The sequence below is a fragment of the Stigmatopora argus genome, chromosome 5, assembly GCF_051989625.1.
Source record: "Stigmatopora argus isolate UIUO_Sarg chromosome 5, RoL_Sarg_1.0, whole genome shotgun sequence".
In the NCBI taxonomy this organism is placed as follows: domain Eukaryota; kingdom Metazoa; phylum Chordata; class Actinopteri; order Syngnathiformes; family Syngnathidae; genus Stigmatopora; species Stigmatopora argus.
The window spans coordinates 2504783-2531563 of NC_135391.1; the positions used below are offsets into that span (position 1 = coordinate 2504783).

Sequence of the window (26781 nt, forward strand, 5' to 3'; positions counted from 1 at the left end):
TGCAGGATTTCATTGTGTACGGACAGTATGAATGAGCTACAACGTGCCTGACGGGCAGGCCGAATCGGAGCCCCTAGCGGGCCACTTCCGGCTCGCGGGCTGCACCTTTCACACGGCAAAAGTTAACACTAGCGGTTTTCGACTGGAGGCGGATTAAGTGCAAAAGCGTTGAGCTTTCACGCTGTTATTTGGGTGAGAAAATGAGCAGGGAGTTCAACAAAAGTACTACTTTTACACTTTGGCTAAATCACTTGAGGATTATAGAGGTGGTGCGCAGTTCGTTAAATATGGACGACATGTGTATTTATTGCTGGTGATGTTGCCAATTAAAAGGTTTTTAAATCTACTCGAGCGCTAATGTTTTATTGGTTCTTCAAACAAAGACAATCTTGGGATTTCTCAAAAAGTAAAGAAGGATCGTTTTGTTAACGGTTTGAGGCATTTTTACGATTGTGATGAGCATAATGAGGCCGAAAACACAATTTGACAACATTGCTGCAAGGCACTGGTGTCAAAATGGCGGCCCGGGGGCCAGATCCGGCCCACCACATCCCTTTGCGGCCCGCAAAATTAAACCACACGTGTCGACATTATGATTTATGATCAAATTCAAGTGAGGACTGTTAGAAAAAACTATATTTACTGTTTCCCCCAGTTTATTTATTTTTTTAAATAATTACACATTTTAATCCCCAAAAAGCTATTATTTAGTTAGTTTTTTAATACAAAAAACAAAATTAAAAAATATCAGTCAAACAGAATATTTCCCATTTTGCCCTGAATAAATAAATCAATCAAACAAAAAATTAATATATTTCTAACGATTAAAACATATTTAAAAGAGGAAAATATCTAGGAAAAAATACAAGGGGAACATTTGCAACGAAAATGTGAATATTTCTAAACGTTCTATCGACCATCAAAAAAGCTGTCAATTCATCAACCAATTAATTTTTGCAGACACAATGTTGGGCCCTCCGAACGAAAACCACACAAAACGAGTTTTCCACCATAGCTGGCGAGGCCTTCCATCTGTCTACGCCATTTGACACTCAATCTACCAAATGATTTTTCCCTATTAAATAATGGCCTAAAACCAAAATGACCACTTTCCTCTTTGTCTTTACCCTCCTCACGTCCCTCCCTTGGCTTCTATCCGGGTCCTTCTTTCTTTGGCTCCCTGGGATAGCCACCTTCTTCTCTCCCATCCCCCCTTTCCAAGCCACACACACATACACACACACTTGCAGACACACACACTGTCACGTAGAATTAGACTCAAGAGTAACACCATAGGAGGAGCGTCGAAGGAGGACGAGAACATGGCCGACGCCAACAAACATTATTTTCCCAGGGAACCGCCTCGCCCGGCCGGGCGGCCGGCCGGCGTGGGTAAACATATTCCCGTGCGGGGCCAAAAACAGGGGAGGGCCGGCGCCCGGCACGCGCGATGGGGTGACGCCAGCGATATAAGAAAGCGCCCCCGGCCACGTGCGTGCCTCGTCGGCGGCGGCGGCGCTCTCGCGGCCCATTCGGGGAGGGAGGACCCTAATGACCAGATGCGGACCTCTCACACTCGGACCCGTTCCACTTGGATGCCTTCGCTCGGTCCTTAAGGAAAGGTCAAAGGTCGTCGGGGTCCTACGGGTCACCTGGGGGAGTCGAGGGTGCGCGTGTGTGTGTGTGCGTGTGTGTTTTGAGTGTGTACAGTGACCATGAGAGGCAGATCAGAGGAGGCAGATGGGCAGATTGGATGCGTGTGTGTATATGTGTGTGTATGTGTGTGTGTGTGTGTGTGTGTGTGGTTTGGGGCAGGGGTTGGGTTTACCCTGTGGATTTTTTCCCACGCCTCCTTCTCCTCTTATGCATCTGAGGACACATGCTACATTGGGTGGGAGATTGTGTGTGTGTGTGTGTGTGTGTGTGTGTGTTGGGGGTTGTATAGAATGGCGTACTGTAATGTCCTTTTTTTGTCAAAAGCAGCTTGCGGTAATTTATGCATTGAAGCATATCCCAAAGTATGTGTGCGCGTGAATCGATGCACTGGAGAACAGCCAGTGGCCCCCTTCTGTTCCCTCTCGGTGGTGTCCAATCACGGCGCGGCGACGTATTCTATGAGCGAACGGCAGCTGATCCCAGACCTGCTATCTGAACAATTACCCAGGGTGCTTTGTGGCGGCATGCATGGCGAGCAGGACAACTCATGGCCTCTGACACGGGAGGGGGGGGTCGAAAGATATTATTATTTTTTCGAATGTTTGTACGTGGGTGTGGGGACGGTTGTGCTGGCAAAGGGTGGCGGTTGCGAAGGGGTTTTGATGACAGTGGCTTTTCTAAGGGGTGGAGAGTGTGTGTGTCGTACTGAATTTGCAAGGAGAGCACCTATGGGATTTTTAATAGGGCTGCTTTTTTAAGGAAAAATGGAATACATAACATGGATCCCATAGTTAACTGGGATAGGAGTTAAATTAATTATACTTGCGGTTAGACTTGATGTAGAGTATTAAGGAAAATGATGAGATTGGTAGGCCACTAAAACAATGAGTGTCTCTTTTGATACCTATATGTTAAATAGGTATAATATATGTTTCATATTAAGAAGAAAAAGATTGATCCCCAAGTTAGGTAGGATAGCCCACTAAAACAATACGTATTGCATCTCATGACAGTGTTAAACTTACTGTATATTAAGAAAATAATGCGATTGATAGGCCACTAAAACGAGGAGTATCTGTCATTTGATACGTATTAAACATATATTTTCGCCGGTCAAATCAAAAGATAATTGTTGCGCTATTAAAAAAAAATCTCTTTTGAAAAATGGCTGTTTAACAAATAAAAGATTAGGTTTACACACTGAGAGAAGGTTAAGAAATTGAATCACTCGTCTATTAGGATCGGACAGCCGTTTCTGGTCACCATAAAAATATTTCAACTCTCTAGGTTGCACGGTTTGGACAAACGTAGCGAGAGAATCTTAACATACCCACACACACACCCATAAATCACGCTTTATAAGGATTATAGATGAAGAAAAATAACAAGATTGATAGGCCACTAAAACAATGATTAGTATGTGTCATTTGATATGAATTAGACATATTGTGGGGTGCCATAGGCCACTAAAATAATACGCATTATACCTCATGATGCTGTTAGACTTAGTGTATATTAAGACAAATAATAAGATTGATACTATAGTGAGGTGGGATGGGCCACTAAAATAATAAAGGAATGACTGATATAGGACAGAGTATTCACCACGGTATAAAAAACTTGATCAAATTTCGCGTATTAAAGTCTAAAGTAGCGTTCTTTTCCAACAAAGACAAGCAGTATGGACGCTCCCTGAAAATGAGTTTGTCCCCAAAAAAGACCGTCCACGACTCTTTGCCGAATTTGAGACGTTTCGCAAGTAAGGCGACGGGGCGCTTTATTTCATTCCAATCCATAGGCGGAGGAACATTCCATGACTTTTAAAGGCACGGTAAGAAGTGCAAACATGAGAGGAGACGCAGCCGAGCGCTATTCCCACAAGCCTGACTTAATTCGCTCGGCAATGGCGGCCCCAGAAGTTTTTTTCGCCGCTGGTTTTTCATCATCGGCGGACGGGAAAAGAAAAAGCTCTTTTCCTCTCTCTCGGCGCCACGAGACGAGGAGTTTTGCCGCCGGGATGGAAATAGATCAGGAAATACGGAAAGAGAGACGATTTCCCAGTCACACAGCCACTTACGTCAAAGCCACTGAAGCGGCGAATCGCGACAACGCCATTCAGAAGGAGGCATCTGAGCCCGCCGTGGCGCTCCTTCGCGTTTAACGAGCGTCGCTTTCTTTATCACGCGAGATCGGATCTCGTTAAGTCGGATAGAAGACGTTGGTGTTTGGAATATGGCGGGGGGGACGCCATCCGCAATGAGTGGACCCCTGGGAAGGCGGGGGAGGAGTTTTGGTTGCCTTCCTGGAGTCACGCAAAAGTTACGGGTCAAAGTTTTGGCGTTTGTCTACGGCAGGGATGTCAAACTCGCCCCAAAAGTTGACTTGCTAGCCGCCAATGACGGCGTTAGGCGTCCAATCCATTTTGAATGGGAGGGGCGAATGAATGCACTGAAAGATGAGCATGCACAGACAGTTTAAGTGGATTGGACTCTTGTCAGTGTGTTCATTTTGAGTCAATTTCAGGGTGTTTTAGGGTACTTTGGCTCAATTTGGGATCTTTACTATTCATTTCGAGGGACTTTCCAGGGTGCCTGCAGATTTGGAGGCTTTTCCAGGTGACTTCTTGTTGGTTTTGGGGCATTTTTAGCTTGCTTAGGAGCTCATTGGCTGCCATTGAAGGCCCTGTTTTGAAAGCAGGAGGCGAATGAAAGTGATTGTGAAGAGTCCAAAAAACTAAGGCACTTAATTCTTACGTACATTACGAACGAGCTACAAAGTCAGGCAGAGCAACCCAGATTGGACCCCCTAGCGTGCCAGGGGCCGCACGTCTGACTCCGCTGGTCTATGGTCTACAACAAGGGTGTCAAACTCGGGTTGGTTCGCGGGCCACATTAACGTCAACTTGATTTCATGTGGGCCGGACCATTTTAGTTATAATATTTAGATATTTTTTTAATGGATTAAAAGAACTGGATTAAAAGCCCTGAATATTCAGTTTTTTATAGATCTAAAACAATGTTTATTTTAGCTTTTTTTATATATATATTTTTAGATTTTACCAAATGATTTTTGAACTAAAAACACAGAAAAAAATGATTAAAAAATGACAATTATTGATTTAAAAGGGCGAAAATCAGGAAATTTAATATACATCTATACTCTTCATTTTAATTTGATCCTAAAACAGAAAGTCGCCACTCAGCATTTACTTTCCCGGGCCACACAAAATGATGCGGCGGACCAGATTTGGCCCCCGGGCCGCCACTTTGACACATGTGGTCTACAAGAACCAAAACTTCCACGTCCAGTCTACCTTTTCCAAAGACACGTAGAGTACACGCTCATGTACACCCACACCTTGCGGACCCTATTTTGTGTCACGTGATAAATTTCCAAAGTCACATTCACATTCACGTACATTTCTGCTCATCCTCAATACGTGTGTTATAAGAGGAAATATTATAACGATACCGGCGGCAACATGCTAACCAGCCCCCCCCCCCCCCCCCCTCCCCCACCCCCAGTAGCACGATGTCGATAATTAGGGATCTATTTAAAGAGGGGCAGCCCAGGAAATACACAAGAGAGGCTCACTTCATTAAAAATCAATTATGATAATGCACGTGCTGGTGTAATATAGTCCTCATGGCCACAATCAGCTATACACACACACACACACACACGCACACAGACGCACACAGACGCACACACGTGCAAAGTTAACAGCGTAGCGATCTGGCCTTGTTATTTTCTAAAGTTGTCTTCCTCTTTCTCCCACGAGCTTGAGACTGATCCTCCTCTGAGCTGAGGAATCGCCAGCGTTGCAAGTCCCGCTCTTACGTAACAACCTCAAGATAAACACACACACACGTGCACACACACACAAACACACACTCCTGCTGCTGCTCCACGGAGCTGCCTGTCACTCAAACATCCTCCCTCCCGGAATTATCGTCAAAATTGGCTTTTTGACCGGATTCTCAATCCGGAATTCTGAAGATGGACACGTATGACATTACCTAACATTTTCGTTCAATTACCGATTATCCTCACAAGAGTTGCAGGGTGCCGGAGCCTATCTCAGCCAACTACGGTCATCCTGAATCGGTGGCTAGTCAATTGCAGGAGACAACGGACAACCAATCATAGCTAAGGGCAATTTCGTGTCGTCAATTAGCTTAGCACGCATGTTTTTTTTGGAATGTGGGACGAGACTCGAGTGCCCGGAGAAAAGCCACGCAATCATACCTAGGAACAATTTAGCATATCATTAACTTATAATTGAAAGAATTTAAATTTTGGGTCACTTAATCCGTTGGAAAGGGTTCACGGTCTCCCGTAGAAAAGCCACCCACGCTCAGCATACATATTTTTGGGATGTGGGACTAAACCCGAGTACCGGGAGAAAACCCACGCAAGCCCAGGTTAGAACATGCAAACTGCACACTACGAGGACCCACCTGGGATTGAACCCTCGACCCCAAAACTGCGACCCTCTAACCCAAGGGTGTCAGACTCGGGTTGGTTCGCGGGCCGCTTTAACGTCAACTTGATTTCATGTGGGCCGGACCATTTTAGACATAATATTTAGATTTTTTTTAATAAATGGATTAAAAGAACTGGATTAAAAGCCCTGAATATTTAGTTTTTTTATTGATCTAAAACAATGTTTATTTTAGCTTTTTTTAAATATATTTTTTTGATTTTTCTAAATGATTTTTGAACTAAAAACACAGTAAAAATTGATTAAAAAATTACAATTATTGATTTAAAAGGGGGGAAATCAGGAAATTTAATAAACATCTATACTCTTCATTTGAATTTGATCCTAAAACAGAAAGTTGGCACTCATGATTCACTTTCCCGGGCCACACAAAATGATGCGCCGGGCCAGATTTGGCCCCCGGCCCGCCACTTTGACACATGTACTCTAAGCACAATGCACAAAACTGAAACAAAAACTATCGACAAACTGAAAAAAAACAGACTTTCGGATTAAGGATGAAACATTTTAAGATTATTCTGTTTTAAAAGGCAGTTTCCTTTTAAAACAACACATTTTTGTCATGGATAAAAAAAAAACAATATACACTTTTCACCGAAAGTTTAACGGCGTAGAAATTCCTAAAGTTGCCGTCTTTGTACATCCCATATCACTCACTCCCCGCCAATTGGCCGTTAATCCACGAGCGCGGCCGCGGTATAAAACAGAGCGAAAACAACTATTGTCTACGAGGAGAAGAAGTGGGAGTCTTTTTTGCTTGAACAATTCCTAAATCCTCAGCGTCGGAGACAGAAAGAGACTGACGGGGGGGGGGCTGCAAACGGGACACTGGCTGACATCACTTCCTTTGAGAGTGTGACGGCTTAGCGCATCATCGCGCCGACAGCCAGACGAGTGCGGCGAGTGGGTGGTCGCCCTGGCAACGGCGATGCTGTCATGACCGTATCTCTATATCCTACCTGACAGTCGCCGCCGGCAACCGGCGCACACCCACACGCACACGCACACACGGTTGGGGAAACGCACGCACGTGCCGTGAAAGCACTTTGGTGTTCTTTTCATTTGTGCGGGGAAAAAAAACAAAAAAATAAATAAAAAAGTGGTGGCTGGTTGAAACAATGCTCATAACCCGCATGTTAATGCTCCTTTGGGCACAATTATGCAGTACGGGAAGGAGTAGAAATCTCCCACGGGCTATGAAGGCATCCAGTGGATAGAGAGAGAGATATAATGGAAGCACTGAAGCAGGCCTGTTAACATGTGCTGCTCTTGGGGAGACCAATCTTTGCAGGAAATCAAGAGAAATCTGGAGTACTGTATTTTACGGACTATAAGTCACACTTTGTTTTTGTTTTTTCTGGGGGGTTTTTAATCGCTTGGCCGGTTTTATGACGAATACTTAAGGGAGACTTATGTTGTTTTTTTCCCCTCTCTGAGCACAACAGCTTGTAAAGTGTTTTTTATTTTATTTTAATTTATCTGAAAAATGTGTGTGTTAGCAGATGCCTATTGAGCCCGTTTTTCTTCGTTTTACTGTTCTTGCTTTAACGTATGTTAGGTTTTGGGTTCTGATTAAATAAAATAAAAAATGGCCTTCCAAAAGTGGAATTAATACTCTAATGTGACTTATAGATTTTTTTTCCTTGTGCATTATTTGGCTGCTTCAACTCGGGTGCGACTTATAGTCCGAAAAATACGGTATGTGCTTATAAGTATATCCACTCAGAAGTAGTAAAATGTAGGCATGATCAAATGGAGCAAAACTGCTTTTATGCTGTATTCATTCACTATTAATCCTGACAAGGGTCGTGGGGGTGCTGGAGCCTATCAAAGCTAGCTATGGGCAGTAAGTAGCCAATTGCCGTGTAGATGCAAAAACTAAAAACCTCTCAAGCACACACTGAGTACGTACGGACAATTTGGAGGGATCAATAAGCCTTCCATGTATGTTCTTGGGATGCGGACACCCGGTAAAAACCCGCGCAAGCCCGGGGGAGAACATGAAAATTGCACACGGGAAGGCCAGAGCCCGAGCTTGAACCCGAGATGTCACAACTGTGAGGCAGACGTACTAACTACTCTCGTACCTTTAGGTATTTAAAAAATAAAAGAATCTATACACTCTAAATTAGATGTCCAAGTATACTATAAATGTACTATAAACGCAATCGTTTACAAAAGATGCTTAGAGTGATCTCCCAATACAATACAGACGTTTCTGGAGTATCAGAAACTACAGAATTTGCCAAGATTATTGGATCTGATCCAGTATTTTCAGTTCCATGGTGCTTTTTTGGCTGCTAGAAATCAAACAATTAAGAAAATATGTCCGCTGAGAGGGACTACTTTTCCCAGTGATAGTAACAAAGCATCGCTTCATATTTGTAAACAAAGCAAAAATAAGAGCGGACATTTAATGCGTACATGAGTTTTTGCGCTAATTTTACTGATCGAAAAATATGGGTATCGGATCGTCAAAATACATACAAAAAAAATTGAAAAATAGTATGAGGACATAAATACAGTCAAGCAAGCGAAGTATTTTTCTTCTCAAAACGGGGATTTCTATTTTGCCCATTGCTTCACAAGTTAGCTAACAGCAATTTAGCAACTATTTTGGTACAAAAAATAAACGCAATAAAGGCATCACAGCAATAGCAGAAGTTTGATGGCTTGACATGCCAAGGGATTATGCAACTACACATAATTATTTAATATATTGAGTACTCACATGCTATATAAAAACATGCTATATATGTAAATATCCATAAGGGGCGACTAGATACGTATACGGAGCATTGACTTTCTAGTTTTCATAATCTTCTACCAATCAGGGCTCTTTCAAAATCAAATTATTCCCAAATGTATTATCATTTCTATGCGTATATTTTTCTGGGTGTGGCCTCAAAACCCGATTTAATCAATAGACGAATTGTTGGCAAAAGCCAAAATTGTCATTGTTTGGCACTTTGGAAGCATGCAAAGAGTTCCGTCCGATTGGTTGGATTTCTTTTTATAAACCCGCGTTCGGCACCGGCGGCTCGTGGCTAAATAATTTGGGATTAGATCGGCAGCATAATCTCTTTAGACAGTGTGCCATCTCAGCAGACCGACCGGCGTACATCTATCTACGTCTCGCTGAAAAGGAAGAGCGGCTTTCCCTTTCCGTCCCGCCGATGCTCGCGACGTTCCTCGCGACGTTCTCCGCGACAGGTGCGCTTGCTCGCGTGTGGAATTTGTCAAAGGTTCAAAGGAGCTTGTGTTGTTCCCATGCCGTGCCTTTGGCTGTACATGGAGCTCCCGATGCACAGTGAGTAAACCTTGCAAGGGGGAATGTAGATGTAGTCAACTACACTTAAACGTATCTAAGACTGTCTGTCTGCATGTACTTGTCAAAAAGAGCGACGAATAACAGCGTTTTTTGTCCAAGGAAAAACAATAAATGTAGTCCAAGAGTTTAAAAACCTAAGAATCACTTTTGACTCAACTCGTCTTTAAACGACAGATAAAAAACACGCTCAATAAAATTATTATATTCAATTTGTCCAGTTTTAGTTTCATTGGACACAATCTAACACCTGAGTCAGCAAAATTATATTTTGACACAATGATCATATCACACATGACTTATTGCCTAACAAGTAACAAGTTGGTCATCGACCATCAAAACAACACTAAAACCAATTGAAGCTATTTATAAGCAAGCTATTGGACAGAAAGCCAAAAACGCACCACCACTGTCAGATATTTAAAAAAACACAAATGCCTGAATTGGAACAATACTGTTAAATATGCAGATGCCGCCTTAGTTTACAAAATCTTCCAACACAAAGCTCCTCCCCCACTGCAACATTTTGTACCAAAAAAATCCAACACGTCAACAAGGGCTGGCTCTAGAGGTGACTGTGTATGTGTGTCGAGTACAGCGTTTCCTAACAATGGTGTGCCGCAGGAAATTGCAAGAAGTCATACAATGTGATATTCAGAGAGGAAAAATGAATATGAATATGACGAGATTAAAGTGAACTATTTCAAGGTTAAGATCAAAATATGATGAACGTTTAATTATTGATTATACTATTGTGAAACTGTCATTTTGTTGCTTATTTTTCTCTAACATGAACCGGCAGTTTTTTTGTTTCTAGGGCCTCAACTTTTGGCGACAGTTTTTTTTGGCGTTACATTAGATTTAAGTAATATTTGAAGAAGAAGTCATAAAATTATGTGATTCAAAACATGACATTACTTATTTTTGCATCACTAAACATCAAACTTTTGGTGACATTAGCTGAGTCAGTGTGAAAAATTTAATTTTGCAATAATTTTGGAGGTTTATGTGATTTCTACTGATAAAATGTTGATGAGAATGACTCTTGTTAATATAGGCGACATTGTTTTAAATTAAAAGATTTTCAGATGGTGGTGTTGTTTGAAATTTTTTCAATGCAAAAAGTGTGGGGGGACTAAAGATGAAAATTGGCCTTCGTCTACAATCTTACATATTTTCATATTATATATGTCCAATAACGTGAATAAAATAAATATGTTCATTAATATGGGCTGTCCCTTATTAAATAAATCCAAACTATTAGGAATTGACAGTGGAATAAATGAAGGAAAATGGCCAGGGAGACATTTTGCTCAGGTGAGTGAAAAGTGTTCACAGAGGATGTAACGTTAGCTTTTGGGTGATGGGTAATAAGACTAACCTGCACGGGGGGGGCTTCCTTCCTTCAAGTGGAACACAAAGAGTAGATCCAGAATAATGCTGCCATGAGCGTGTGCTCCAGGACACGTGTGCGGTCCATGGTGTCGCTCGGGTCATTAGAGGAACTCCTACAAAGACGGGCACAAGGTTTACGTGTCACGCTGACCTTGTAAAGGGTTTTTTTGGGGAGAATCTTGTAAGAACTCCACGGAAAACAAGGTTACATGAGTTTGTTTGGTTTTTTTCTTTGCTTTGATAAGACTTTGCACTGGTGGTCTAAAATGACGTAGCAAAATGTGTCGTTTGTGTCTCGAGATTGGGAAAGTCGAGTCCGGTCATGTTATTTTCCAGAGGATCGGATCGGGTAAAAAAAAAAAAAAAATTTATTATATTTTAGATATTTAAATCATGATAGACGTACAATCTATACTTTGAGTTAACTGGCCGTCTATTGCTGTTAATGGCAGTGAAATATGATCGATCAGTCCATGCCAACCTTCCCAGGTGAAATGAATTGGAAGTCTATAACTGTCAGCAAAATATATATTGCAAAAAATACATACACACTACACTACTAGATATTTATATTCAGACTAGAGAATCAAATGATTATCAAGAGGGCTCTATTTCACTCATTGCATTGTTTTTTACATGAATTAAAATAACCCTGAGGTATTTATATTGCAAAAAAATACATATACAGTATGTTCTATACTCTAAATCAAGGGTGTCAGACTCGGTTTTATGTGGGCTGAACCATTTTAGATTTTTTTTTTTTTTACAAATGGATTAAAAGAACTGGATTAAAAGCCCTGAATATTCAGTTTTTTACAGATCTAAAACAATGTATATTTTAGCTATTTTTCTATATTTTTAGATTTTACAAAATGATTTTTGAACTAAAAACACAGAAAAAATGGAATAAAAAATTACAATTATTGATTTAAAAGGGGGAAAATCAGGAAATTTAATATACATCATCTATAATCATTTTAATTTGATCCTAAAACAGAAAGTCGGCACTCAAGATTTACTTTCTCGGGCCGGACAAAATGATGCGGAGGGCCAGATTTGGCCCCCGAGCTGCCACTTTGACACCTGTGCTCTAAATGTATATTTACACTTGAGAAAGAAACTTTGCAGAACAGAGCATAAAAGTTGAGGAATATCCAATCAAGAGAGCCCAATTCATTACATTGGACATTTCTTATACAAATTTATTCTGAGAACAAAATAGTTTCGTGCTTCTTTTTGCTGCACAACTGATTTGCAAAAAAACCCAAATGTTATTTGTAACCCTCCTCTTTTTCCGCCTACAGCCCAAATCGAAGTGATACCGTGCAAAATTTGCGGAGACAAATCATCAGGGATCCACTACGGAGTCATCACGTGCGAGGGCTGTAAGGTAAGACCCCGTCAAAGCGCAGTTTGTCGACTTATTGACCTAGCGACTGACCTACCTGTTGACGTGTGAGCAGGGATTCTTCAGGAGGAGTCAGCAAAACAATGCGGCCTACTCCTGCCCTCGCCAGAGGAACTGCCTCATCGACAGAACAAATCGCAACCGATGCCAACACTGCCGCCTTCAGAAGTGTCTGGCCTTGGGAATGTCCAGAGACGGTAAGGCCCTTCTCATCCACGCTCTAGTTGTGTCCTGTAACCAAAAGCAAAAACTTAAGTTAAATCACAAATAGATATGCAGTCGTACCTCTACTTACAAAATTCACTTTTTCCGTAACTTGAAAATTTCGTAAGTAGAAGTGTACTTTCTATGTAAATTCTCTCATTCGTTCCACGGTCCTCACACAACTACATACTAGAGCCTTTAAAATTAGTCAAAGTGTCCCAATTTTGAATGAAAGATGTGAGGAAACACACAAAAATGAAAGAAAATTATAAGGAAATGATTTGTAAAAACTTAACTAGTCACAAATAGATATGCAGTCGTACCTCTACTTACAAAATTAACTTTTTCCGTAACTTGAAAATTTTGTAAGTAGGTGTACTTTATGTGTAAATTCTCTCATTCGTTCCACGGTCCTCACACAACGACCAACCAAACCCTTTAAATTGTCAGTGTCCTGATTTTGTATGAAAGATGTGAGGAAACACACAAAAATGAGAGAAAATTATAAGGAAATGATTTATAAAAACTTAACTAAAGTCACAAATAGATATGCAGTCGTACCTCTACTTACAAAATTAACTTTTTCCCGTAACTTGAAAATTTTGTAAGTAGAAGTGTACTTTATATGTAAATTCTCTCATTCGTTCCACGGTCCTCACACAACGACCAACTAGAGCCTTTAAAATGGGTCAAAGTGTCCCAATTTTTTATGAAATATGTGAGGAAACACAAAAATGAGAGAAAATTACAAGGAAATGATTTATAAAAACTTAACTAAAGTCACAAACAGATATGCAATCGTACCTCTACTTACAAAATTAATTGGTTCCAAGACTTTTTCCGTAACTTGAAAATTTTGTAAGTAGTATATGTAAATTCTCTCATTTGTTCCACGGTCCTCACACAACTAACAACTAGAGCTTTTGAAATTGGTCAGTCTCCCAATTTTGTATGAAAGATGTGAGGAAACACAAAAATGAGAGAATATGATAAGGAAATGATTTATAAAAATGCTGCTTTACAAGACCTAAAAAGTTCCTGCATCCCTTTTTTTCCCCCCCATTTCCTTTCCATCAGCGGTCAAGTTCGGCCGCATGTCCAAGAAACAACGCGACAGTCTTTACGCCGAAGTCCAGAAGCACCAGGCGCGACTACAGGAGCAGCGGCAGCAACAGACGGGCGAAGCGGAAGCCCTGGCCCGCGTCTACTCATCCAGTCTAACCAACGGACTGTCCACCCTCAACCATGAAATCGGGGGCACCTACGCCAACGGTCACGTCATCGACCTGCCCAAGGGCGGCCACGGCAACGGCGGCGGCGGGCTGCCCGGGGGCTACTACGGGATGGAATCCACCCAGCCGTCTCCCGACCAGTCCGGTTTGGACATGTCGGGCATGAAGCACATCAAGCAAGAACCGGTGTACGACCTGACGCCGGTCCCTAACCTCTTCAGCTATGGGGGGTACCAGGACAGCCAACTGGTTCACAACAACGTCAGCATGGGAGAACTGGGTAAGGCTAGACCTCGTCGATACAAGACCTCCAACTATTTTTCTAGGAGAGTTTCTAGGAAATTGAACAAAGCGAAAGAGGGTCTTCTTTGCATCAGTTGGACAAAAAAACGACTAAATCATGTCCATATTAACATCGAAACTGTGGTAGGAAATTACATAACTGCTGGCACGCTTCATTTGGAAAGAATAATGGCGTAATCTCACAATTAATGCCCTCAGTTTGCATTCTTTGGTCCGGACAAATGTACATTTAGTCCGATTATTTTTGGATGGGTTTCCTTTTCCATGTTGCATTTTTTTTTTTTTTTTTTTTTTGCAACCCAGGATTTTTTGGGGTGCCTTTTTCGGTTAAAAAGACACCAACATTTTCTTACATTTAATGCGCCACAACGTGTTTAAAATCTGGTGTGAATGTTTTAGTATTCATTTTTTTTGCACATTTACAACAATATTAAGAGCAACAATTTCTTACATTTAGTGCGCCACAAAGTGTTTAAAATCTGGTGTGAAAGTTTGTCTTTTTTATTGCACATTTACGATATTAATTGCATTGACATGCAAATTGGTGTGCAATTTGGTCCGCTCCATTTTTTTTGCACATTTACAACAATATTAAGAGCAACATTTTCTTAATTTAGCGCACCACTAAGTGTTTAAAATCTGGTGCTAAAGTTTTAGGTGTTTTTTTTTGCAAATTTACAACAATATTAAGAGCAAAGTTTTCTTACATTTAGCACACCACAAAGTGTATAAAATCTGGTGTGAAAGTTTTTTTTGCACATTTGCAACAATATTAAGCCTATGACATGCAAATTGGTGTGCGATTTGGTCCACTCCATTTTTTTTTTTTTTTGCATAATCAGTGTTTTACGTCTTACTCTATCTTTACATATATTCCATCATGGAGTTCCACCAAAAAGCCTTTTTTTTCAAAACAGAAATGAAGTGTTTGTGAGGTACTGAATGTCGACGCTGTCCCTCTCCTACAGATCGGATTGCTCAGAATATCATCAAGTCTCACCTGGAGACCTGTCAGTACACGGCAGAGGAGCTACAACAGTTGGCCTGGCAGACACACTCCTACGAGGAGGTCAAAATGTATCAGAGCAAGGTGAACTCCATTTTTTGCCCTATTATATCTTTCTTTTAAAATTTCCCGTTTAGTTTCCAAAACATTAAATTCCGCTTGCATCATTATACTAATACGATCTTCCTATATATGGTCATCAATGGCCAAATGCATTGTTTTCACCAAGACCCGCATTCATCGGGACTTATTTCAATAACAAAAGTCTACTATGACATGACTAAAAAGAACACAAAGAACTCACCAAGGAAGTCGTGTGCTATCTTTTAGCCTCGGGACGTGTTGTGGCAGCAGTGCGCCATCCAGATCACGCACGCCATCCAGTACGTGGTGGAGTTCGCCAAGCGCATCTCAGGGTTCATGGAGCTGTGTCAAAATGACCAGATCCTCCTGCTCAAGTCGGGTGAGTCCTCGGACCCAAGCCGACTCACGGCGAGACCACATTGCGGCTTCCGAAGGTCACGGTGTGGGCTCTTTCAGGTTGTTTGGAGGTGGTCCTGGTGAGGATGTGCAGGGCCTTCAACCCCCTCAACAACACCGTGCTCTTCGAGGGCAAGTACGGCGGCATGCAGATGTTCAAAGCTCTCGGTAAGTTGAGCCACAGAAAACGTTGGATGCTTCACCCCGGGAGTCCCAACTGACGTTCTTCCGTTTTGGTCTTTGTGTTGGCGTTCAAGGTTGCGATGACTTGGTCAGCGCCGTGTTCGACTTTGCCAAGAGTTTGTGCTCGCTGCAGCTGACGGAAGAGGAGATCGCCCTCTTCTCGGCGGCCGTCCTCATCTCCACGGGTCAGTGAACATCTCGTTGTGGTGGAATCCCAAGCGAAATGCACGCGAATGATCACTTCATTGCACTCTGTCTGGTTTTTAAGTCTCTTTGGGTGTTTGCAGTACTTAGTTTTTGTGCCAAGGATTAGTCGTGTCCTCATCCGGTTCTTTGTGGTGTATCGGGCAGTGATGGATTTGGTCGCAAGACCAGAATCGATCCAGCAGTTGTGGAAATTTACTGGAAAACAAAGCATTTGGCAAACATGCCGGCTGAGTGGGACTACAGTAATCCCTCGATTATCGCGGTTTATCTAGACCAGACATGGCCGCGATAAACGAAAACAGCGATGTAACCCTTTAACACTAAAAATATCAGTTGATGGTTATATTAGTATTTCAGGATGACAAATTTTGGCATGGGATCAGGATCCTTGTAACAAATCAGATTGCAAGTCAAAAAAAAATACATCTGCATTTGTAAACAGAACATTTCTTGGGCTCACTATAATAAATTGGACTTGATTCCTTTCAAAAAATCTGATGTTTCAAAAAGAAATAGATTAAACAGCATCAGGAAATCTTACCTATGATAATAAATGTATAGCTTTGAACATTTTTTTTAAACTCCTACAGAGTTCCTAGTTTATAAAAGCCAATTTGAATGCAATTGAATTGCTTTGGGTTTTGTCATTTCATAGAATTGTTTGTTAGCACGCACGGTCTAAGCAGAATTATGATTTTTTTTTTTTTAATCCTGTCCTTCAATCCCCTTTTCAGACCGTCCATGGTTGATGGAGCCCCGCAAAGTGCAAAAACTTCAGGAGAAGATCTACTTTGCCCTTCAACACATTATGCAGAAGAACCACATGGATGAGGATGCATTGGCTAAGGTAGGAAAAACCAAATGCTAAATCATGCGAGCACATACAAAGGGCAAACATGTCAAAACTAGTTTTTTTCCAACTGCTAATGTCAACATGGATTAGAATCAGTACACTTTTAGACAGAGGCATGAGGAAAAAAAGACAATTTAGTCCTAACTATGGCCTGAGATAAAAGTTACTTAATTCAGCAACCGAGAACAAATATACGTTAAAGCAAGGGTGTCAAACTTGGGCTGTGTTAAGGTCAACTCCATTTCATGTGGCTGGGACCATTTTAGAAATAATATTTATGTATTTTTTTTAAAAATCGGATTAAAAGAACTGGCCTTAAATAATGCATTTTTTAAAATAAATCTAAAACAATGTTTGCGGATTTTTTTGTTCTTAATAAGGGTAAAGGTCTTTTAATGATTTGTTTTTCATTTCAAAAGGAAACAAAATATTTTTTTTAATTAAGTTCAAGTGGAAAACAGAAAATATTGATAAAAATCTAGATTTTTACAAAATGCTTTTTGAACTAAAAACATTTTTAAAAATTGGATTAAAATGGCAATTATTGATTTAAAAAGGGGGAAATCAGGAATATAATATACATCTATAATCTTCATTTGAATTTGATCCTTAAATAGAAAATCGGTACTCATGGTTTACTTTTTCGGTCTGCGCAAAATGATGCAGCGTTCCAGATTAGGCCCCCGGGCCGCCACTTTGACACCTGTGCGTTAAAGTAAAATTGAGAACGATAGGCTGACATAATAGATAGCACCCTAAAAAAACTACATCACAAAAAACACAAGTCACAATTGCGTAATAGTCGCAGGCCCAGCTAAACTACAAAAAAGTCCGACTTCTACTCTAAAAAAATCTGCTGCATTAAATGAACGAACAAGTTGGAATGTGAAAACAAACAAAATTGAATGCAAGCACTGAACTGTATTAAATCACAACAATAGAAAATCCTTACACAATAAATCCAATACAATTTCAATAGAACTGAAGTCCTTTCAACTTGAAGCAAAAAGTGCATGTCTCAGGCTTTAAAACTTCGAGCTCACTCGGCACTGAATTGGAACGGAGGGCTAAACTGACTACCGTATTTTCACGACTATATGGCGCATCGCATTTAAAGCCGCAGTGTCAATAACGAGTGCTATTTCTGTATTTGACACACACAGAGGACGCACCGTTTTTATAGACGCAGCCAGGCATGGCAAAACATACAGTATCTTAAACATACACGCTACACCCACACACTAAAAACACGTTTTTAAAAAGGCAACGGAAGCAAAACTGAGTTTGGTTGTACTTTATTTAGCCATTTGACAATGTACTCACGTCATCATCACCCACAAATCCATCAAAGTCCTCATTTTCGGTGTCCGAATTGAACAATTGTCCATATGAGTCATCGAAAATGCTGAGTTTTATACGTTCGTTCAGGCGGCCACAATCTATTCGCAAATAGTAGCTAGCTAGTAGCTAGCGCAACTATTCCAACGCTGCTTTCCATGCTTCGTCAAGCTGTGTTGATGTCGATGTATACAGGCCACAATCCATTGGGTGTATTGACAAAAGAACTACATATCCCAGCAGTCACTGCGAAGTACTTTTTCTACGGAGAAAATAGTAGAGTCGGGGGCTGCTTGCCGTAGTTGTGACAGCTGTAGAGGATGGTGTACCCCAGGGGTAGGGAACCTATGGCTTGGGAGCCATATGTGGCTCTTTTGATGGGTGTATATGGCTCTCTGCTAACCTGTGTGGTAAAATATGGGAACCACTGGTGAGAGACCACCTAAGCCCCGAATGCACCAATGGGAGCGTCATACTGTGGCCCCGACACTATCTCTAGCACCTTTTTAATCATATTTTTTCTTCATTATACTCTTCTGCAAGCTTACTCTCATTGATACTCATTGATTAGCAACGGTGAAAAAATATTCTTAAAAGAATTCAGACTTTTAAAGTCGTGAAATGATTAATAAATCCTCACATTTTCATGTATTTTTACTTTTAAATTCTGAGTATGGCTCTCAGGGAATAATGTTTGAAAATATGAATTGTTTATGGCTCTCTTTGTCCAAAAGGTTCCCGACCCCTGGTGTACCCTATCGACTGATTTATTTGATTTTATGGTGATAACAATTTTAGTATTGGTCCATATATAAAGCGCACTGGATTATAAGGCGCCCTGTCTATTTTGGAGAAAATTTAAGACTTTTATGTGCGCCTTATAGTCGTGAAAATACGCTAAACTGACGCCCCTTTTCTCTCCGCCATCAGCTAATCAGCCGCATCCCGACACTGTCCGCCCTGTGCACTCTCCACACGGAGGAACTCCAAGCCTTCCAGCAGCTCCACCCAGAAACGGTCAACGTCCTCTTCCCACCTCTCTACAAGGAACTCTTCAACCCCGACCCCAACTCCGCCATGTCCGTGCCCAAGTGACGCGCCCAAACAGGCGGACGAAAAAAAGGACCGCCGTCTCCGACCGGGAGACGCCATCCTCCGTCCTCGCGGGTCGACGACCCAAAACTTCCAGTTGGCGCCAACAAGGAATGTCCAGCACTTAACCCAGGCACCCCCGTTCACCGATACAGTCTGAAGAATGTATATAGAAATGAAAAGTGGGCGGAGTCTTCTTCTGACCAGAAATGTACAGACTTTGAAGCTTTTTGTTGGCCGTCAAATTGGAAAAAATGTGGAAAAAGGACAACGTTTTTGTTGTCGTTTTCTCTTGGGATAGTTTTACCGGGGGAGCGGAATTAGGGAAGCTATTGTAGATACGTATTCTCCTTAGTAACGAGCGGATTTCCAGTATTACTACTTCTGTTCAAAATAAGTTAGTCCTAATTTAAATATAAGGCCGATGGTTCCTCGTCTGAGTGTTTTTATTTTAACGGATAGTTTCTCGTGTACAGAATTTGTAAAGTTAAGACGTGGAAAGGAATATTGGCTTTTACGGGGGAGTTGATTTTCAATTGTTTATAGTTGGAAGGCTGGATTTTGCTCATATTTATAGACGGGATGCAAATGTGTAGAATTGTAAAGAACATATGAAGAAGGACTGAGAAAAAAAATTTAAAGGGGAAGGTGTACTATTTTGTTGCTGCAATAACAAAAATCCAAAAAAGATGGATTGCTTTGGAACAATCAGAAGGAAACAATCAGAAACGACTTTAAAATAAACTCTATATCTTTGGCCCAAAAAAAATCGTGACGGTGCCCCATATATTACTTAAAAAAAAACTGAAAAAAAACGCATTGACTTCGGTGTCAGCCATTTTTTTCCCATTGGAGAGCAAGATGAGGAAAAACTTCATCTTAAAATCTTCAAAAAAGTGTATTATCGCCGTATCATTATTTGCACAATCGAGTCGGATTGGACACCCGGATAATTCCGGGTTGTGAATATGAAGGAACCCAGAGAGCAATAATTTTAAAACTGCAATCTTCCCCTTTTTCTGTGGTTTAAAACAGGGTAGCAATTTCAAGTCAAATGCACTATTTCACATGGTACTTCAGTCCAGCCAATCACGGACTCCGTTTTGAACAAAACTTATTGTGAGCTATGGTTTTTGGACAAACTAGGCACTGTTGTGAACAAAAAAACAATCAATGGCTGTTTATCCCGAAAAAAAATGAAAAAAAACGATCGACAATCACTTGGTTTTGTTTTGGTTAGCCGATATATATTTATTAGCACTTATAAAATTGTCTTAATTTTGATTGCAGTTTGGCCACTGAGTAACAAAGTTGGGACGTTTTTTGCCGCATGTAAACAGTTGGTATGCGTAGTTCTGTTTTCGACCACTAGGTGCTCCTTGTTATGCCGATTCAAATGTGCCAAAAGAAGTTGAAAAAAAACTTAAAAAGGCATTTTATAGTTCCAGGTTCTCTCTTTTTTTTTTAAATACTCGCAAATTAATCGATTGTTTTAAAGTGATTTTTTTTTAGATAAATCGTAACCATAGAAGAAAAAAATGGAAATCTCAATGTGTTTTTCAACAAAATGAGCAAAAAACGTTATTTCCAAATTTATTTTTTTTCAACACAAATGTGGGAAAGCAATGTGTATTTCATTTTTTTAAGTTTTCATTCACAATTTGACTTCTTTTGGCCCATTTTGATCCGCATATTTGTTCAAATATGACAACACACCTTTAAAAAAGGACAATATACATAAAAACACAAACTAATATTTCATGTATTGGCCCAAATTTGGCAAAGCACTTAAACTTAATCAGCTACGTGTATTTAACGATATGTGGGAAGGGGCGTGGTCAAACTCTGCTATGGGGAAAATACCAATGTTCCTCAAACAGTGGCCAAATGTAATGTTTGTCAGTTACGTAAACATACCGGGTTAAATTACGTCAAAGAATTATAGTATGCTAATAAGTCGAGTATTATTCTAGTCGTTGAATTCATGGCTGGATTTTGTTGATTTTAAGGAAGACAATCATGACTTGCTCATAAACTAGCTCGATGCGCGACGTAGCATCTCTCAGGGAGCAGCTCTTTTCTGACTTAGCATTAGAAAAGGCTTTGATATTTTTGCAAAATTTAAGACAAATACCTTTTTAACCATAAGACAAGTACTACTTTTCGCCATAGAAGCAGAATTCACCGTCCAAAAATCGCGTTAAAAGCCACAACATAGGATAAGAATTGCGGCGTATGGGGGGAGGGGGAATTGTCGCTAAATATTAGCTCCATATCAGTGTGCTCTTGTCATCGCTCGCGTACGTTTACGGCTAATTTTGCTGCTTTTTGGGAAGTTCGCCGGCAAACCGCGGACGGCGAATTAGATTTTTTTGTCCCTCCGCTTAAGACTGCCAATCGGAGAGGCGGTACGGGGTCGGGAAACGATGTGCCGCGGGGGTAACGTAACACTGTAAGTAAGACACTGTAGCAATAAGAACTGGAGGCATTTACTACGGTCCTGTTTGCATTGTAAGATTATTTTTTATTTGACTACTATTTACTATTATTATTGTTCTTCTTATGTCTACTATTCTTCTATTACTATTAGCCTATTGTTGTTCTGTTCTATTTGCATGACGTTTCATTGCAATGAAACTTTGGGGGCATATTTTTGTGTTTGCTCACGCTATGGTGAGGCCACGGGTGGGACGATTGGCGGATCGGCGGGGTGGGTTTTGAAACCACAAACGGGTCGGTGAGTTTTTTTTTCCCGATCGTCTGCAGGACTTTGGAATAAAATATGATTATTTATACGCAAGGAATTTTAGAGATGCTGTTTAAACTGGATGAGAAGGCTTTTTTTTGGTTGTTTTTGGTTTTTTTTTTGGTTTTTTTTGGATAACCATTGAATGTGTGAGTTGCTATCACCAGTCAGTGAACGGCCCATTCTGTACTGGCCTTATTGAAGCGGATCCGAGGGGGAACTTTTGTGAATGTTATGGAGTCCTTTGTTCAGTGCCAGGGACTGAACTCCATACGCCTTTCGCACTCCATCAACACAGACAAACACGTTTTGAAAAAAAAAAAAAACGCACAATGACTAGTCCAGTGTTTCCCAATCGATGTGCCGTAGGAATTTACAGTAATCCGCCGATTATCGCAAATTCACTACTTCCGCTATTATTTATTCATTAGTTCATAAAAATTTGAAAATCCACGCTGAAACTCATAAGCAGAAACCATTTTTGCTACTAGGACTCAGCACTGAAGATTTTTTTTTTTTAATTCATAAAAATGTGAAAAGAGGAAGCCAGTCTTGCTAATAGGACTTAGCATTGAAGAAAAATAAATTAAGTTAGAATAGGGGTGACCCTACTTCAAGATTTTTTTTTTATTATCGCGGATATGTCTGGTCGAGATTAAACGCGATATTCGAGGGATTACTGTAAAAGGATTCATACATTGTAATGTTCCAAGAGAAAAATCTTAATGTTAACAAGATTAAAATTGAACTACTGAGATTAAAATTGAAATTTACATCATAGATTGTATGCTTACAAGATTCAAATGGCAAAATGTTGAAATGTAAGTGTATTTTGTTGCTTATTTTTATGCAACGTGAAATTGAAGTTGTTTTAACTTTTGTTGATGTTAAGTCTGTGTGACCAGAAAACTTCTCTTTTAGTCATGTTAGGAGATTTAAGTAACATTGGGAGTTAAAAAAGTCGTAATTTAAGTTGTTTTCTTGTTTTTACGTTACGTGAAACGGAAGTTGTTTGGTTTCAAGGGCATTAAATTTTGGCAAAATAAGTCTATGTGAGCACAACATTGCTTTGCATGCCATATTAGGGCATTTAAGAAATATTGGGAGTAAAAGTTAAATTAAATTACGAGATTAAAAACATTACATGACTTATCTTTACATAACGTGAACCAAAAGTCGTTCAGGGTCCGTAGACATCAACTTTTGGCGACATTAGGTAAAGATTTTGGAATAGTTTATGGGCTTTATATGATCTCTGTTGATCAAACTTAACATAACGCAACTTAAAATGACATAATATTGTTAATATAGGCAATATTAGTTTTAAATGAGAAGATTTTCAGCCGGTGGTGTGCCTTGAGATTTTTTTTCAATGCAAAAAGGTTGGGAAACACTGAACTAGTCGACATTCCGCACAGACATGTTGATACACTTTTTATTCTTTTTTTTTTTTTAAACCCGTTTCCTACACTCCGTCCACACGGAAATCCGACTTTTCTCAAAAAAAAAACGGCTTGGAGATAACGAGGTTTTCTCTTTGTTAGCTTTCTCAGTGCATTCCGCATGCGTGCAATTCAAGTAGCGTTTGCGAAATTGTTCAAATTTATTGTTCCGAATGTCTGGGCGTGCAAGAAGGAGCAAATGAAACAAAAAAATCATAATAATAATGTAGCCATCTGTAACGTATTTGGGATTACAGAACAAAATACTGAAAAAAAAGGAAATCTTTTCCGTTTTTCAAAGTGCCATAGCTCGGGAGAAAATGAATGATTGGACGTGGGCTGTAGCTGCTTGACTGTCTTGAGTGGACCAATCAGAAGACAGGAAAACTCAAGGAAAATGTGCATTCCGTTATACTGCAAACTGATTTTTTTTCTTGTTTTTTGTTGTTGTTTTGGGTTTTTTTTTCGATTTCATTTTGGTCACAACGGGACCCTTCAGGCTCTGACCATCAATCCACCAGCTCATCCGGGCAAACCCTTTCTTTTCCACGTCGGAATGATATTTTAAGCGCGGGTGTGTGCGTGTGGAAATTTGCATGGGCACCCACGTTACGGATTGGAATGGAATGGGTTGAAGTTCAGAGCTATGCAGGGCCCTTTTGCCGAGTCCCACTTTAATATGTGTAAATACTATGTGAAGGTCTGAAGTGAGTTTTGTTAAATTCTATATTTTATCGCTTTTGTAGAAATTTTGTTGTGGGAAGAAAAAGAAATACAATAAATTTTATGGGTGAATATTTTGACTCCTGTTTTTGTTATCATGACATCATATTTAAAAAATAATGTCACGAACCTACGCTTTTTTCTAAAAAGAATATATTCGCATGTACAAGGTGACCCCCCTAAAAAGCAGGAACTTTTTAACAAGCCAATAAGAACATTACATTTTGTTGACAATGATGGAATTGTAATTTGTTTAAAAAGGCTGGTACATCTCAGCGGATAGTGTGAATTTTATCCTGAATTCAAAATGGTGTTTTTTAGTCGCTATTTGCTCATGTCTGCCAATACACACGTCAAAAAGTCAAATTTTTTGGCTCACCTTGCATATAGAAATATATACAGTAATACCTCGTTTAACGCGGTTAATAGGTTGCAAGACCCGCCGCAATAGGTGAATAGCTGCGATGTAGGAACAGTGTTTGTATGGTAACTATTTAATAAAATTTTGATAATGATTTAACTCTAGAAGCTACCAGTGACCAGTGAAATCATCTCCGATTGTGACTTAAAAAAATAAAAATAAAAAATATTATTATTTAAAACTCCAAGATAGACACTTTTCTCTATAGCCAATGAAATCATCTCCAATTCTGACTTCTTTTTTTTTTTTTAAACAATTTTACGTATTATTTTTTAAAACTCCAAGGTAGACACTTCTCTAGTGGCCAATGAAATCATCTCCAATTGTGACTTTTTTTAAAAACCCAATTTATGTATTATTATTTAAAACAAGGTAAATTCTGGTCTCTAATCATCTCCAATTGTGACTTTTTTTAAAACCATTGTATGTATTATTATTATTTAAAACTCCAAGCTAGATTCTTTTCTCTAGTGGCCAATGAAATCATCTCCAATTGGGATTTTTTTTTAACCCATTTTATGTATTATCATGTAAAACCCCAAGGTAAATTCTGCTCTCTAATCATTTCCAATTGTGACTTTGTTTTAAACTCATTTTATGTATTATTCTTTAAAACTCAAGGTAAATTCTGCTCTCTAATCATCTCCAATTGTGACTACTTTATTTTACCCATTTATGTATTATTATTTAAAACTCCAAGCTAGATTCTGCTCTCTAGTGGCCAGTGAAATCATCTCCAATTGTGATTTTTTAAACCAATTTTATTATTATTTCAAACTCCCCAAAAAATCAAAACTCTTTATTGTCATCATACACAGTTGCGTATAACGAAATTGGTGAAATTTACGTATTATTATTTTCATATTATGTAAAACTCCAAGGTAAATTCTGCTCTCTAAACCTGTCCAATTTTGACTTGCCTTTTAGCCACTTTAAGTTTATATTATTGTTCCCACACGGCAAACTTTTCACCCACATGTGGCGGATTCAAGCCGCGACGAGGTCAATCCGCATGTATTACCACATCCACATCGCATTTGATCGACTCGGACCGACTTTCGGACTGGCCTTTTTCTCCTACTTTTTGGACGAAAGGTACCCCGGCGCTCCCTTCCCGGTCCGGTCGCGCCTCCCACGTCCTCGGCGCCGTCTCCGGCCCGCCGCCGCCGCCCTTCCCCGCGTCCAGATGTCTCCTTAAAGCTGAACAAGAGAAACATCAGTCAGCGACACGTCACGGCGAGATCGCAGTCATTAGCACAAGAAAGAGAATACTGAGGAAGTCCGCGCTTCCGTCATGAATTATTTGGTTTGATTTGTTATAGAAATCTTGGAGAGGACATAAGAGGAGGAAGAGGAAACACAAGGTACCTTTGAAATATCAAAAAAAAAAAAAAAAAAAAAAAACAACAACTGGCGACTGTATGTTTGCGTGTTTGTTTGTTTTGGAGCGCCGTTCCTTTCCTCGCAAGTTATCCTCTAGATGTCGGTATGGCGTCTACCCAGAGACATTAATTAATAGCTAATCAAAGCTAATGTCTCAGCAGCACATTGCCAGCACAAAGACGTGATTAATACGTAATCAAAGGCTGCGCGGCGCAAACGCACAAAGCAGAAGCCACCCCGCCTCGAACGCCGCTGTTGTTATAGAAATAAACGAACGCTGGCGGCTTAATTAGCTGGCTGTTGATACGCGCCGTCTTCATTTGAAGTTGTCGAGGGGTTCGTCTCGGCGCCGACTTTGGCCTCCTGAGCGACACCGGCGAGGTGACATCCATCGCGCGAATACGCGCTCGCGATTTGACGCGCCTGGTCGTAACTCGGCACGCGATTATGATTCTGACAGCCGGCGTTCTTACCTGAGAGGCCAAGCACGCGGCAGTAAGCGCCGCAGGTGTGTTTTTGCAAGAAAGCGGCGATGGCGGAATCGCCAAGGTTGTCCGGGCCGAACGCCATCTCGGCCGCGCCGCCACTGCGCGGGGAACGGGGATAAAAAAAATGAATAAATGAGCGGTCTTTTTAACATTATATCTATTTTGGAAAGGTCAAAGTTAGCAGCAAACCTGTGCGTTTCAGCTGTGACGACCGTCGGATCGGTCAGCTCCTCGCCGACACCTGTCATAAAAAATATGATATGTTAATACAATCGCCATTTCCAGGGACAGTTCGTGATGAACCTAATTGCACCGTCGCTTTGCGCCTTGTTAATTTTTTTGTCGTCGTCTTAGAGCAAGGGTGTCAGACTCGGGTTGGTTCGAGGGCC

The 26781-nt window shown here is 40.4% G+C and overlaps 1 protein-coding gene across 2 annotated transcripts in view; it reads left to right on the forward strand.

Moving 5' to 3' along the window:
* rorb (RAR-related orphan receptor B) overlaps positions 1-22343 on the forward strand; it is a 30051-nt gene extending 7708 nt beyond the window's left edge. The window contains exons 1-10 of one of the 2 annotated variants that reach the window (XM_077600126.1): positions 9017-9470; positions 12188-12273; positions 12347-12488; positions 13573-14007; positions 14999-15120; positions 15367-15499; positions 15577-15684; positions 15774-15884; positions 16641-16753; positions 19028-22343. In XM_077600126.1, the coding sequence (XP_077456252.1) occupies positions 9431-9470; positions 12188-12273; positions 12347-12488; positions 13573-14007; positions 14999-15120; positions 15367-15499; positions 15577-15684; positions 15774-15884; positions 16641-16753; positions 19028-19192 (1455 nt within the window). In that variant the 5' untranslated portion in view covers positions 9017-9430 and the 3' untranslated portion in view covers positions 19193-22343. Of the gene's footprint in view, positions 1-9016; positions 9471-12187; positions 12274-12346; positions 12489-13572; positions 14008-14998; positions 15121-15366; positions 15500-15576; positions 15685-15773; positions 15885-16640; positions 16754-19027 lie in introns of those variants that run through there. The other variant, XM_077600127.1, reaches the window with a different exon arrangement.
* The last annotated feature ends 4438 nt before the right edge of the window (positions 22344-26781 follow it).